This window comes from Theropithecus gelada, chromosome 16 (genome assembly GCF_003255815.1).
Source record: "Theropithecus gelada isolate Dixy chromosome 16, Tgel_1.0, whole genome shotgun sequence".
Classification (NCBI taxonomy): domain Eukaryota; kingdom Metazoa; phylum Chordata; class Mammalia; order Primates; family Cercopithecidae; genus Theropithecus; species Theropithecus gelada.
The window spans coordinates 55104383-55119069 of record NC_037684.1 but is presented as its reverse complement, the minus strand read 5'-3'; the positions used below and the strand labels follow the sequence as shown (position 1 = coordinate 55119069).

At 56.9% G+C, this 14687-nt stretch overlaps 1 protein-coding gene across 4 annotated transcripts; it reads left to right on the top strand.

Moving 5' to 3' along the window:
• The first annotated feature begins 3896 nt into the window (after positions 1-3896).
• On the top strand, positions 3897-7571 carry ARHGDIA (Rho GDP dissociation inhibitor alpha). 4 transcript variants are annotated; one of them, XM_025361592.1, is made up of 7 exons: positions 4319-4668; positions 5347-5563; positions 5679-5762; positions 5894-5970; positions 6052-6115; positions 6213-6299; positions 6706-7571. In XM_025361592.1, exons 2-7 carry the CDS (start codon positions 5374-5376, stop codon positions 7020-7022), a joined length of 819 nt encoding a protein of 272 aa, XP_025217377.1. In that variant the 5' UTR covers positions 4319-4668; positions 5347-5373; the 3' UTR covers positions 7023-7571. The 4 variants fall into 4 exon arrangements, with proteins under 4 accessions (XP_025217380.1, XP_025217378.1, XP_025217377.1 ...); XM_025361595.1 differs by lacking the exons at positions 4319-4668; positions 6213-6299 and adding an exon at positions 3897-4009 and having other exon boundaries at positions 6345-7571; XM_025361593.1 differs by lacking the exon at positions 4319-4668 and adding an exon at positions 3897-4009 and having other exon boundaries at positions 6213-7571.
• Positions 7572-14687: the final 7116 nt, after the last annotated feature.

The following is a 14687-nucleotide window of genomic DNA, read 5'->3' as shown; positions in this document are numbered from 1 at the left end:
TTTTTTTTTTTTTTTTTTTTTTTTTTTGAGACGGAGTCTCGCTCTGTCACCCAGGCTGGAGTGCAGTGGCGGGATCTCGGCTTACTGGGAGCTCCGCCTCCCGGGTTCACGCCATTTCTCCTGCCTCAGACTTCCGAGTAGCTGGGACTATAGGCGCCCGCCACCTCGCCCGGCTAGTTTTTTTTGTATTTTTTAGTAGAGACGGGGTTTCACTGTATTAGCCAGGATGGTCTCGATATCCTGACCTCGTGATCCGCCCGTCTCGGCCTCCCAAAGTGCTGGGATTACAGGCTTAAGCCACCGCTCCCAGCCTCTTTTTTTTTTTGAGATGGAGTCTCGCTCTGTCGCCCAGGCTGGAGTGCAGTGGTGCGATCTCAGCTCACTGCAAGCTCTGCCTCCCTGGTTCACACCATCATCCTGCCTCAGCCTCCCAAGTAGCTGGGACTACAGGTGCCTGCCACCACGCCCAGCTAATTTTTTGTATTTTTAGTAGAGACGGGGTTTCACCATGTTAGCCAGGATGGTCTCTATCTCCTGACCTTGTGATCCATCTGCCTCAGCCTCCCAACATGCTGGGATTACAGGTGTGAGCCACCGCGCTCGGCCTTTTTTTGGTTTTTTTTTTTTTTTGGAGACAGAGTTTTGCTTTTGTCACCCAGGCTGGAGTGCAATGGCACAATCTCGGCTCACTGCAACTTCTGCCTCCCGGTTTCAAGCAATTCTCTTGCCGCAGCCTCCCGAGTAGCTAGGATTACAGGCATGCGCCACCATGCCTGGCTAGTTTTATATTTTTTAGTAGAGACCACACTTCACCATGTTGGCCAGGCTGGTCTTAAACTCCTGACCTCATGTAATCCACCCTCCTCGGCCTCCCAAAGTGCTGGGATTACAGGCGTGAGCCACCGTGCCCAACCTATGGTGAATAAATTTTCAACAAAGACGGTGAGGCATTGCACTGGGGGAAATCGCAGTTTCTCAACAAGAGGTGCCAGGACAGGTGGATGTTCCTACACACAGAAAAGATGTTCACTCCGTATGCAAAAGTTAACCTAAAAAATATGGACTGTAGATCTAAGTGTCAACAAGCATAAAATATAGCAGAAGGTCACAGAAGAAAATACGAGGTAAAATCTTTACAATATCCAGTTGGGCTAAGAGTTTGTTTTTGAGATAGGGTCTCTGTCACCCAGGCTGGAGTGCAGTGGTACAATCATAGCTGACTGCAGCTTGACACCAAGGGCTCAAGTGATCCGCCTTCCTCAGCTCAGGAGTTCTCAGGATAGCAAAGGCATGAGCCATGTGGAAAAAAACTACTTCACTAGAATAAAAGGTTTTGCCCCTTAGAAGACATCATTAAGAAAATGAAAGACAAACCACATAAAATGTCTGCAAATCACATATCTTTTTTTTTTTTTTTTGGAGACTGAGTTTTGCTCTTATTGCCCAGGCTGGAGTACAATGGTGTGATCTCCACTCACTGCAGCCTCTGCCTTCTGGGATCAAGCAATTCTCCTGCCTCAGCCTCCCGAATAGCTGGGACTACAGGCGTGCGCCACCACATCCGGCTAATTTTTGTATTTTTGGTAGCGATTGTGTTTCACTATGTTGGCCAGGCTGGTCTCGAACTCCTGGCCTCAGGTTATCCGCCTCAGTCTCCCAAAGTGCTGGGATTACAGGTGTGAGCTACAGCGCCCCATCTCATATATCTGATAAAGGACTGTATATAGGATATGTGAGTACTCATAACTCAGACAGCCCAATTAAAAATGAGGAAATATTTAAATAGGTTTCTGCCCAGGAAGACTCATCAGGGAAATGCAGGTGCAACCCACAGTGTGACACGACACTGCTTCACATTCGTACAGCTGGGATTGAGCACAGCAGGTGTTGCCAAGCCTGTGGCCACCTGGAGCAGCCCAGCGTTGCCAGGGGGTGCAAAGTGGCACACCTACATTGGGAAACATTTGGGGACTTCCACTCAGGAATCTACCCAAGAGAAATGAAAGCACATGTTCATAAAAAGGCTTAATGCAATGTTTATAATGGTTTATAATGTTCCTAAATGCTTATGGTGGCATTATTCATAATGCACAAAAAAGAAACCATCCAAATGTTTGCCAACTGGAATGGTTACAAACAAAATGTATACCCACAATAATTTAAAATAAAATTATTTTATCTTAAAAGGATAAAATACTCTCTAAAACATGAGTGAGCCTCAAAAACATTACACAGTATAATTGTCATTTATGTGAAGTGTCCATCAGAGGCAAGTTTATAGATACTAAAAGCAGGACTGTGATTGCCTGGGACAGGGTGTAGGGTGTGGGTGGTGGGAGCAGGCATCAACTGAAAATAGCTCAAAAGAATTTGGGGCTGGGCAGAGTGGCTCCCAAAAATGCCCTCCTGTGTTCATTTTTTTTTTTTTTTTTGTTTTTCTTTTTTTTTTTTTTTTTGTTCCTCCTGTGTTCATTTATGTGTCCGAACAAAGCAGCGTGTGTGCGCGTGGTCTCTGCTTCTCTTGGCCAGCCTGGGTTCCCTGCCAGAAGCCTGGCAGTATGGGCCAGACAGGGCCCTGTCTGCTTGGAGCTCAAGAGTGATTAAAAGAGGTGGGGTGGCCAGGCGTGGTGGCTCACACCTGTAATCCCAGCACTTTGGGAGGCTGAGGCGGGTGGATCACCTGAGGTCAGGAGTTCGAGACCAGCTTGGCCAATGTGGTGAAACCCTGTCTCTACTAAAAATACAAAAATTAGCTGGGCATGTTGGTTCACGCCTGTAGTCCTAACTACTCGGGAGGCTGAGGCAGGAGAATTGCTTGAACCTGAGAGGTGGAGGTTGCAGTGAGCCGAGATTGTGCCATTGTACTCAAGCCTGGGTGACACACAGAGACTACGTCTCAAAAAAATAATAAATAAAAAGAGGAGTCCACGCTAACGAGTCCACAGTCCTAACAAGTGCTGCGGGCTGGACGTGGGGGCAGCGTCCCACCCAGTGTCTGGTGCAGGGCCTTTAGGGGCTTGGCCTCCAGTAGTGGAGACCACAGGGCTGGGTGCGAGCACTACAGCTGGGCCAGGCCACTCACGTTATGCGGCCGTTCCCGATGCTTCAACACGGTCCTTGTGGGCGAATGTGTGAAATCTCGGAACAAGTGGAGTGGGGAACTGAGCGTCTGCGGTGAAGCCCAGGCTAAGGAAGCCCCTCATTTGCTCACGGTGCCAGGAGGTCTCTGCCTTCTGGTCCTGAGGAGTCGCGAGATTCCTGAGGGATACTAGGGTCTCTGCAGCTGTGCCTGCGCCAAGTAGCCGCGCGAGTTGCGCATGAATTCTGTCTCAACCTGGAGAAAAAAAGCCCCGGCTGCGCCCTCGCCCACCACGAGCTTTCCACGGGGCGTGGGCGTGCAAGGGGCTCCTCCTTGTCCCAAAGCCCTGTCCTTCCACGGGAGACACCAAAGCTCTGGAGCGGCCCGCGCGCCGGCGCACTCGCCCATGTTTAACGAGAACTTAATCCCCGTGCCCGTTACCTCCCCGAAGGCCCGGGACTAGATAACAAGGCCCCGAAACAAGAGTCGCAGTAAGACCGACTGGGCCGGGGAGGGCAGCGCACTGCACCTGCGCGGGCTTCCAAAGCCCACGCGGCCGCCGCAGGCCTGCAGTGGGCGCGGGTTGGACAGCGGCGAGAGGCGGGACGGGACCTCGCCTCCTGGGCGCGGGCGCCCTGGGCTCGCGTGGGGGAAGTGCCCTGGCTTACAGAGGTGACCACTGCCAGGGCTCGGGGTGGAAGGTGACGACTCCAGAACCCACGCGGAACGCGCCCACGAGGCCCGGCCGCAAGATGGCGACGCCGTGCCCCCGGCCACCCGCGCGCCGCGCATGCGCCCTGGTCTTCCCCGCCCGAGCGAGCGGAAGTCTCGTGACCCCGGAAGTGACAGGCAGGGCGGGCGGGCGGGGCGGCCGACGACGTTCGTCATTTAGTGCGGGAGGGAGCCTGAGCCGCGCGGCCGAACCCTCCGGTGAGTGGCCGTGGCGGGGCGGAGGCGGCGGGCCGGGGCGGGGACCGGCGGCGCCGGCGGAGGCGGGGGGCGCCTGGGTAGGGGCTTCCGCCTTTGTTCGCGCCCCGCCCTGAGCCCGCAGCGGGGTCTCGGCGGGCGGGGGCGCGGTGACAGCGGACCAGGGCGGCGCGGGTCAGGGCGGGGCCGGGGCGGGACCGGGCGGTGGCGGCCCCGGACCCACGTGCGGGACCCGGGTCGGAGGGGCGGCGGGGGCCAGGGGACTGCGAGCCCCGCCCGAGCGCCCCTGAGCTTCTTTCATGGCCGCCGAAGCGCGTGGGGCCCGGGCCAGACCGGAGGACCCCTCCCTGGGGACGCGGGGGACGCCAGGCCGGCAGCCGCGGTCCATCGCGTTCCGGGGCGACGCGGGGATTGGGGCGCGGCCTCCCCCAGCGCCCGGGCCACGCCCGGCGCGGATTGCGGGCCCTGCGGAAGTGCGGGCCGCGCCCTAGGATCCCGGCGCCTGCGGCCACCCTTGCGCGGCGCAGAGGCCCCAGCGCCTGGAGGAAGCAGGGCGGCCTGGACCCCAGCCTGGGCGTCCCGGGTGGGCTGCTCCCTGATCCACCTCCCACGCTGCCGGGAAGAATCTGAGCCTGATATTCCCGCGCTCGGGTCCCTGCCGGGTCAGTGCTGCCCCGGGCACTCCTGGCTCCCGATCTACAAGAGGGCCCGACGGTACTGAGCGGCTGTGGTAGCTCCCAAGTGTAGGTCACAGACTCACACAATTGTGGAGAAACCGGAGATACTTAGGATCCCCGTGCCCCGTTGGCTCCCTGCGGTGTTTTGGCCGCCTCTAGCATCCGAGCTCCAGGGGCATCCTGTTTGAAGGATGAGGATGAGCCGACCACACAGGTTTACATGTGACTAGCACGGCCAGAGGAGCATCCCTACTGAGGGATAGCCAGCCCCGTTACCCGGTAGGGCAAGGGCCTGGGCAGCTCAGGAGCAGCAAGCCCATAAGAGAGGCTTTAGTGTGGGCCCTGCCAGTTGGGTCTGGGGCCTGCTAGCCCCGCCCCACGCATGCCGGGGGCTGCTGCCTCCTCCATCGTGGAGGGGGGAGGTGTGCCCTCTCTCCCCAGGACCGGCTGCAGTTCCCATTTTGTCTCAGATGTTATACCTGGCGTGGGGGCACCTCACACTGCCCCAGAGGATGCCCCTGAGGAGGAGTTGGGCGGAGGAGAGGAGCGAGGGTGGCCCCCTTGGAGCCTTTTTGGAGCTCTGGCTGCAGTCCACGCTTCTGCTCAGAAAGTGCGCTTCCGTTGGGGATCCAGGTCCAAGGCCTGCCACCGTCCCGCCCGCAGGTGTCCTGACCCAGGCTAAGCGTGAGCATGGCTGAGCAGGAGCCCACAGCCGAGCAGCTGGCCCAGATTGCAGCAGAGAACGAGGAAGATGAGCACTCGGTCAACTACAAGCCCCCGGCCCAGAAGAGCATCCAGGAGATCCAGGAGCTGGACAAGGACGACGAGAGCCTGCGAAAGTACAAGGAGGCCCTGCTGGGCCGCGTGGCCGTTTCGGCAGGTGAGTCTGGGCTGCGGGAGCCCGGTGACCACTCGTGCACTCCAGCTGTCTTGCCGCTCCCCAGCCGCTGCTTCCACTGGCGGGGGTGAGGCCCTCACCTCCTGTCACTCCCCAGACCCCAACGTCCCCAACGTCGTCGTGACTGGCCTGACCCTGGTGTGCAGCTCGGCCCCGGGCCCCCTGGAGCTGGACCTGACAGGTGAGCGCCCTGCGGCTGCGGGGGTTCGGGCGGCCCCTGGTGGGGATCTCGGGAAGTGCAGCCAAGGGGCCGCGCAGGGCTGGGGGCGCGGGGCTGCTGGGCAGTCACTGAAGGAGAGGTCCCCCCAACAGGTGACCTGGAGAGCTTCAAGAAGCAGTCGTTTGTGCTGAAAGAGGGTGTAGAGTACCGGATAAAAATCTCTTTCCGGGTAAGCGATCGGCTGCTGTGGCCAGGGAAGGGAGGCGGGACTGGGGCCGACCTTCCCTGATCTCGGCTTCGGGTCCTGCAGGTTAACAGAGAGATCGTGTCCGGCATGAAGTACATCCAGCACACGTACAGGAAAGGCGTCAAGAGTGAGTGGGGCCCCGGGCAGGGCGGAGGGGGCCGTTTGGGTGCGTGCTGCCCAGCGGGGAGGCAGGGCCGCTGACCGCCCTCTTCCTTGTGCCACAGTTGACAAGACTGACTACATGGTAGGCAGCTATGGGCCCCGGGCCGAGGAGTACGAGTTCCTGACCCCCGTGGAGGAGGCACCCAAGGGTATGCTGGCCCGGGGCAGCTACAGCATCAAGTCCCGCTTCACAGACGACGACAAGACCGACCACCTGTCCTGGGAGTGGAATCTCACCATCAAGAAGGACTGGAAGGACTGAGCCCAGCCAGAGGCAGGCAGGGCAGACGGACGGACGGACGACGGACAGGCGGATGTGTCCCCCCAGCCCCTCCCCTCCCCATACCAAAGTGCTGACAGGCCCTCCGTGCCCCTCCCACCCTGGTCCGCCTCCCTGGCCTGGCTCAACCGAGTGCCTCCGACCCCCCTCCTCGACCCTCCCCCGCCCACAGGCCCAGCCTCCTCGGTGGTCTTGTGTCTCGTTGCTGCTTCTGCCTGTGCTGTGGGGGAGAGAGGCCCCAGCCAGGCCTCTGCTGCCCTTTCCGTGCCCCCCAGGTTCTATCTCCCTGTCACACCTGAGGCCTGGCTTAAGGAAGGAGCGGAGCAGCCATTCTCCAGGCCCCGTGGTTGCCCCGGACGTGTGCGTTTGCTGCTCCGTGGTGGAGCTGGGGTGTGGGATGCAGGGTCTTGTGGGGGCCAGGCCATCCTCCAGCCCTGCTGCTCCCTGGCCAGCCCCTTTGTCGCTGTCAGTCCCGTCTAACCATGATGCCTTAACATGTGGAGTGTGCCGTGGGGCCTCACTAGCCTCTAACTCCCTGTGTCTGCATGAGCATGTGGCCTCCCCGTCCCTTCCCCGGTGGCGAACCCAGTGACCCAGGGACATGTGGGGTGTGCTGCTGCTGCTCCCCAGCCCACCAGTGCCTGGCCAGCCCGCCCCCTCCCATGGCCAGGACTGTGGAGATGGCTCCAGCGGCTTGGGGAAAGCCAAATTGCCAAAACTCAAGTCACCTCAGTACCATCCAGGAGGCTGGGTGTTGTCCTGCCTCTGCCTTTTCTGTCTCAGCGGACAGCGCCCAAAACCCACCCCCTAGAGAGCCGTCAATGGACAGCCTCACTCACCCTACCTGGGCCCAGCCAGGAGCCCTGCCTGGCCATCAGTATTTATTGCCTCCGTCCGCGCTGTCCCTGGGCCGCTGGCCTGCCGCCTGTTTCCCCAGGCTCTCGGTGCCACCACCCCTAGCAGGCCCTCCCTGACCCAGCCAAGAACAAACAAGGGACCAAGTGCACACATTGCTGAGAGCTGTCTCCTGTGCCTCCCCGACCCCGTCCCTGGTCTTCATGTTGTGTCTGCCAGGCTCAGGCAGAGGCACCTGTCCCTGCTTCTCCTTTTCTGATCGGGAAATAAACGCCCCTGAAGGAGCCAGGGCTGTCTACTGCTTGGCATTTTCAGGGTCTGGCAGGGGAGGGCCTAGCTGCTCTGCTGCCTGACAGGCTTTAGGAGACAAAAGGGAAGATGACCCTGGTGGGGTAATGGGAAGGGAGGGGCAGGGCCCCCTTGAAGTGCTGTGGCTGCTGGACCCCTTGCAACTATCTGGGAAGAAAAGAATGATGCCCAGCGACACCAGCCCTAGGCAGCACAGTCTAGAACAGCGCAGAAGACCGTGGCTGTGGCTGCCAGTCCCTGCCGAGGGAATGGGGAGGCAGGCCTGGTCTGTGCAGCTCGGATGCTGCCAGAGGGAAAGCTGCTTGATTCCCTGGCTGGGCTCCGGGGTGTCAAGTTGGCTCGGCTGTCGGCGTGCCCTCCAATGACTGGATCCCAAGGAAACCCAGGGAGGAACAGGCCCAAGCCAGGGTGGGCCTGGTAGCCCCTGACGCATGTGGCTGTGGCTGAGGCAGGAAGTCAGTACCCAGGTAGCAGGGTCCACAGGTGCCTACTGCACCAGCTCTTCACAGACACAGCCAGGTACCCTCCAGAATCGGGCAGTGCCAGAAACCCAACAGTGAAAAGGCTTGGTGTGATGGGATTGGCAGGAGACTAAGGGCATCCCCACTGCGGTACAGTGCAAAGGGGCTACTGGGAAACCACACAGGGCCTCCTGGGGCAGGTGCGCTCAGCCAGGGGCCCCAACCATTGCAGCATCAGGACAGCCCAGCTCTTCCGTGTCTGCAGTCACGTGGGGGTAGCACTGCCTCCTCTTTGAGCTCCATCTCCAAGAGCCTTCAGGAACTTCAAACCCATGCCCTTCTACTGTGCAGGGAGAAGAGGCAGAGTAACAAAAGAACCACTTACAAGTGTCCATTCAGAAATTACCCGTTTTCTGGCCTGTTGCCAGTTTCAAACTGCCTTCTGTGGTCAGGTGTTGAGAAAAATCATATTCCACACAGAGGCAGCTGCTACCCTGGGGCCGTCCTACCGGTCATTCTGATGCAGGCCATGCTGCTCTGGGGTTTATCAGCAGGGCTGGGGTGGGCAGGGAGACACCTTCATGCCTCAGGTCACTAACCACACACCTGTGCCAGGGCATTGCATGCGGGCCCCACTGCCCCCTCACCCCATCCTTGCCAGGCTTTTGTGGGGGCCACAGAGGCTGAGCCTAGAGCTGACCCTATGTTAGACACCCCAACAGAATGGCACCTTCCTGAAGAAGCTGGTCCAGACCCAGATCAGAGGAGTCAAGAGAGAAAGGCTGGGTCAGCCCCCAGCCCTTGATTCCGCAGGGAGCAAAGACCCTACCCAGACTCTCCCAGAACTGCTCCCGGCCCCAAGTGAGGTGGTCTCCTGTCGCACTGCTGCTTCTGCCTGTGCTGTGGGGGGGAGAGGGGGTGGGGTGGTGAAACCACAGGCTGGAGGGTCACCCCACTGGACAGACACCAGCCCAGCCAGGGAGGGTGAGCTCCACAGCAGCTGCCCCTGCCAGGCAGTTTCCTCCATGCTCCCAGTTCGCTGCTTCCATGCTCCAGCAGAGTCCCCAAGCCCAGTGCCAGGCTGTTGTCAGCAGCTCGGCTCATCGGGCAAGGGCCTTCTGAGCTCGGGCTGAGCCAAAGGGCTTCACCTTCTTGCTCCTGGATTTTCCCAGCTTTGCTAGACATGTGAACTCAGACCCGGATGCCAAGCTGTACGGGCATGCTGCCAGCAGCCAGGACTTTGGGCTGGCCCCTCCCCTGGTGCAGGATAACATGAGGTGGCACCTGCACAGTGGGCATGACGTGTCTCTCGGGTCCCAAGTCTAACCTGATCCTCGTGGCCCCACTTGGGACCTGTTTGTACTGCCTGGTGCTCCAGATAGGCCTCCCCGCCTCCAGCAGCCGGCACCTACAGTCTCCTCTCCCAACCTCCGCAGGTCCATAGCTCCCAGCAGTCCCCTAGCATCCACCTCCTCAGCCACCCCCAGGTGGACACTTCTTCCATTCAGGAGGGTGACAAGTCACAGTGCCAGCCAGTGCTAGGTCAGGGTCTGGGATGTGACCAAATAACCACGGGTTACCATGATTTCTGAGGACCTTCTCTGTGCCCAGCACTGCCCTGCACCATGATCACCTACTACACGCGGCAGGGCCCACGCTCCCACCGCGCTGCTGCTGGATTTCTCCCTCCTCCCGGCACGGCGGGCTGCTGCTCAGTGGGAACACAGGAGGGACTTCAGAGCACTGCCCAGGTGCCCATGAGCCTGCTGCTACCCCCATCATACCTTCGACCAGACTGCAGGCTGAAAGGGAGCTGTTTTGCTCTAAGAGCTCTATTTTTTTTTTTTTTTTTTTTTCTGAGACGGAGTCTCGCTCTGTCGCCCAGACTGGAGTGCAGTGGCGCGATCTCGGCTCACTGCAAGCTCCGCCTCCTGGGTTCACGCCATTCTCCCGCCTCAGCCTCCGGAGTAGCTGGGACTACAGGCGCCCGCCACCTCGCCCGGCTAGTTTTTTGTGTATTTTTTAGTAGAGATGGGGTTTCACCATGTTAGCCAGGATGGTCTTGATCTCCTGACCTCGTGATCCGTCTGCCTTAGCCTCCCAAAGTACTGGGATTACAGGTGTGAGCCACCACACCTGGCAGAGAACTGTATTTTTAAGAGTAGTATCTGGCCAGAAGCAGATCACTTGAGCTCAGCAGTTCAAAACCAGCCTGGGCAACACAGGGAAACCCTATCTCTAAAAAAATAAAAATTAGGTGGGCATGGTGGTGTACACCTGTAGTCCCAGCTACTCAGGAGGCTGAGGCAGGAGGATCACTTGAGGCCAGAAGGCGGAGGCTGCAGTGAGCCATGACTGCACCACTGTGCTCCAGCCTGAGTGACACAGCAAGACCCTGTCTCAAAAGAGTAATATTGTACACACAGTACATTTAAAAATCACCAGGCACGGTGGCTCACACCTATAATCCCAGCACTTTGGGAGGCGGAGACGGGCGGGTCACCTGAGGTCAGGAGTTCAAAACCAGCCTGGCCAACATAGTGAAACCCTGTCTCTACTAAAAATACAAAAAATTAGCTAGGCACGATGGCACATGCCTGTAATCCCAGCTACTCGGGAGGCTGAGGCAGGAGAATTGCTTGAACCAGGGAGGCAGAAGTTGCGGTGAGTCGAGATTGCGCTGTTGCACTCCAGCCTGGACGACAAGAGCAAAACTCTGTCTCAAGGAAAAAAAAAACAAAATGCATCAATCAAAACATTTAATCACTAACCAGTTGGTCGGGCATGATGGCTCACGCCTGTAATCCCAGCACTTTGGGAGGCCAAAGTGGGCGGATCATGAGGTCAGGAGTTCGAGACCAGCCTGACCAACATGGTGAAACTCTGTCTCTACTAAAAATACAAAAATTGGCTGGGCGCGGTGGCTCACGCCTGTAATCCCAGCACTTTGGGAGGCCGAGGCGGGTGGATCACGAGGTTAGAAGATCGAGACCATCCTGGTTACCACGGTGAAACCCCATCTCTACTAAAAGACACAAAAAATTAGCCAGGCATGGTGGTGGGCACCTGCAGTCCCAGCTACTCAGAAGGCTGAGGTGGGAGAATGGCATGAACCCAGGAGGCGGAGCTTGCAGTGAGCTGAGATCGTGCCACTGCACTCCAGCCTGGGCGACAGAGCAAGACTGCCGTCTCAAAAAAAAAAAAAAAAAAAAGGCCGGGCGCGGTGGCTCAAGCCTGTAATCCCAGCACTTTGGGAGGCCGAGACGGGCATATCACGAGGTCAGGAGATCGAGACCATCCTGGCTAACACGGTGAAACCCCGTCTCTACTAAAAAATCCAAAAAAAAAAAAAAAATTAGCCAGGTGTGGTGGTACGTGCCTATAATCCCAGCTAGTCAGGAGGCTGAGGCACGAGAACCGCTTGAACCTGGGAGGCGGAGGTTGCAGTGAGCCAAGATTGCGCCACTGCACTCCAGCCTGGGCAACACAGCGAGACTTTGTCTCAGGAAAAAAAAAAAAAAAAACAACTAACCAATATTTAATGGGTCCCTTCTCCAAGCCTGAGACTCCCTAAAGGATGTCTGGAGCACCTGTGATGATCCAAAGAAATGCCAACCACAGGAGGGCCCTGACCCCCAAGGGCACACTCCTCGAAGGGCCTGGGCATGAGGTGAACACAGCCCATCTTCTCACCCTAGGGTTAGAAGGCACATGAGCAGGCCTCAGGAGAAGGGTATCAGCCCTCTACAGGTGCCCAGCGGAACCAGCCTGCATTCTTGGGGGCAGGACCCATGCCCTGCACATTTCCATCCACTGAACAACCCCCATAGAGGAGGGCATCTCAGGCCATCGCAGACCAGGCTTCCTCCCTCCAGCATTCCCAGAGCCCACTTTTGCTGCACCTGTTGGGTTGGTGCAGGAAGCCAGTCCAAGGGCAGAGGCACCTTAAGAGGACACTCTGGGCAGCCATGGCATCCGTCTAAAATACTGTGATTCGGCTGGGCATGCTGGCTCACACCCTAACCCCAGCGCTTTGGGAAGCTAAAGAGAGGAGGATCCTTTGAGGTCAGGAGTTCAAGACCATCCTGAGCAACATAGCAAGATTCCATCTTCAAAGAAAAAAATAAAAATGCTGCCATCTATCTAGGTTAGTTCTGGTTGGGCACCCTGGTTTTCATAGAAGGATGTCAGGTCGGCCACAGCCACCTGGGCTGAAGAGCAACCTTGTCCTCTGCTACTCGGGCCAGGCCTTCACCAGCACTGAGCTGTGTTCCACTGGCCCAGAGCCAGCCCGAGATTCATCCACAGCCACTGGGATCCTCGCCTGGTCTGTGTGCCCTGAGACTTATCCACAGCCACTGGGATCCTCGCCTGGTCTGTGTGCCCAGAGACTTATCCACAGCCACTGGGATCCTTGCCGGGTCTGTGTGCCTTGAGTATTCTCCACTTGGTCCCAGTTCTCACTGTCTGTGAACACTTTTCCTTTTTATTTCACTGTATGCTCTAGACTAAGCTGCCGCCAAACCATCACAAGCTAATCAACATTATGTTAGTCAAATCTCTTCACTCTTTCCCCAACAGTGGACAAAACACAAGCTCCAATATTTAGGCATCTGAACTCTGACCTCGTAGCTAGATGTGGTACAAATGTGGGGTGGGGTTTTTTGTAAGATACAGGGTCTCTGTCACCCAGACAGAAGTGCAGTGGTATGATCATGGCTCACTGCAGCCTCAACCTCCCGGGCCCAAGCTGTTCTCCTGCCTCACCCTCCCAAACAGCTGAGATTATAGGCAGGCAACACCATGCCCAGCTTATCTCAGGCCCCAAATTGTGGTCTGTAAAACAGCTCACGGCAACCACAAAAACGCTGGAAGATAGTACAGCAACCTGAAGCAATTTCCATCTGTCCAGAGGGCAGAAGGGACCGTGCCTGCAATCAAAATGAGCTCTGAAAAGATGGTGTTTCCCAAGTGGGCTCCAGGCCAGTGCTCAGCGAGGCACATACTCATATTCCTTCTAGGCCAGAAAATCACCCAGAGGAAGCAGACAGTTCTCCCAGCAGTTACAACCTATACCTCTGACTGACCTTTGCTCCGCTGGCACTGGGGGGAGGGGCACAGAGGACCCAGTCTTGACCACAAGGAACTCACCTTCTAGGGCAGGGAGTTCCCTGTGTGAAGGATGAGAAGCATGAACAACTGATCAACAAACACAAACTCTCAAAGTACAAAAGCAACTTACTCTACGTTTTACCATTTCAAAAGTCAGGATGCTATTGCAGTCAATGTGTATACATTTAACATGGGAGCATTTCCCTTTTCCCTGCCAAATTTCAACTTTAAAATCAGTGGTGGTGCTGCTTCCCAGCGGAGGAAAGTGAGGGGAATGGAGAGGGCAGGCACCTGGGGAAAAGGAGAGCAGCAGGTTCCAGGAAGTGAGGGAGAGGGAGGGCTGCCAGTGTCCAACAGTAACAAAATGCAGACCTTCTATGTAATTTTAAAGTTTCTAAAAGCCACATTAAAAGATAAAAGAGGAGGCTGGGTGCGGTGGCTCATACCTGTAATCCCAGCACTTTGGAAGGCGAGGCAGGTGGATCACCTACGTCAGGAGTTCGAGACCAGCCTGTCCACATGGTAAAACCCTGTCTCTACTAAAAATACAAAATTAGCTGGGCGTGGTGGCAGGCGCCTGTAATCCCAGCTACTCAGGAGGCTGAGGCAGGAAAATCGCTTGAACCCGGGAGGCGGAGTGAGCCGAGATTGCCCATTGCACTCCAGCCTGGATGACAAAATGAGACACTGTCTCAAAAAAAAAAATATATATATATATATAAGAGCAAACAAATATTATTTTTTGAGACAGGGTGTCTACCTGTTACCCAGGCTGGAGTGCAGTGGTGGGATCATGGCTCACTGCAGCCTCAGCCTCCTGGGCTCAAGTGATTCTCCCACCTCAGCCTCCCAAGTAGCTGGGACCACAGGTGCACACCACAGCGCCTGGCTAATTTTTTTTTTTTTTTGAGACGGAGTCTTGCTCTGTGGCCCAGGCTGGAGTGCAATGGCCGGATCTCAGCTCACTGCAAGCTCCGCCTCCCGGGTTCACGCCATTCTCCGGCCTCAGCCTCCCGAGTACCTGGGACTACAGGCGCCCACCACCTCGCCCGGCTAGTTTTTTGTATTTCTTAATAGAGACGGGGTTTCACCGTGTTAGCCAGGATGGTCTCGATCTCCTGACCTCGTGATCCGCCCGTCTCGGCCTCCCAAAGTGCTGGGATTACAGGCTTGAGCCACCGCGCCCGGCCATGGCTAATTTTTTAAATGTATTTTTTGTAGAGACGGGGGGGGGGAGCGGGGTCTCACTATGTTGCCCAGGCTGGTCTCGAACTCCTGGGCTGAAGGGATCCACCTGCCTCGGTCTCCAAAGGCGGTGGGATTACAGGAGTGAGTCACACAGCACCTGGCCTCAATATTATTATGTAATCCAACGTATGTATACAGAGTATTTCAATACATAGTAGTCAAAGTAAAGTTATTAACGAAATACTGTACCTTGTGTCCCCCAGCCCCTACACTCACATTCAGTCTTTTTTTTTTTTTTTGAGACGGAGTCTTGCTCTGTTGCCAAGGCTGGA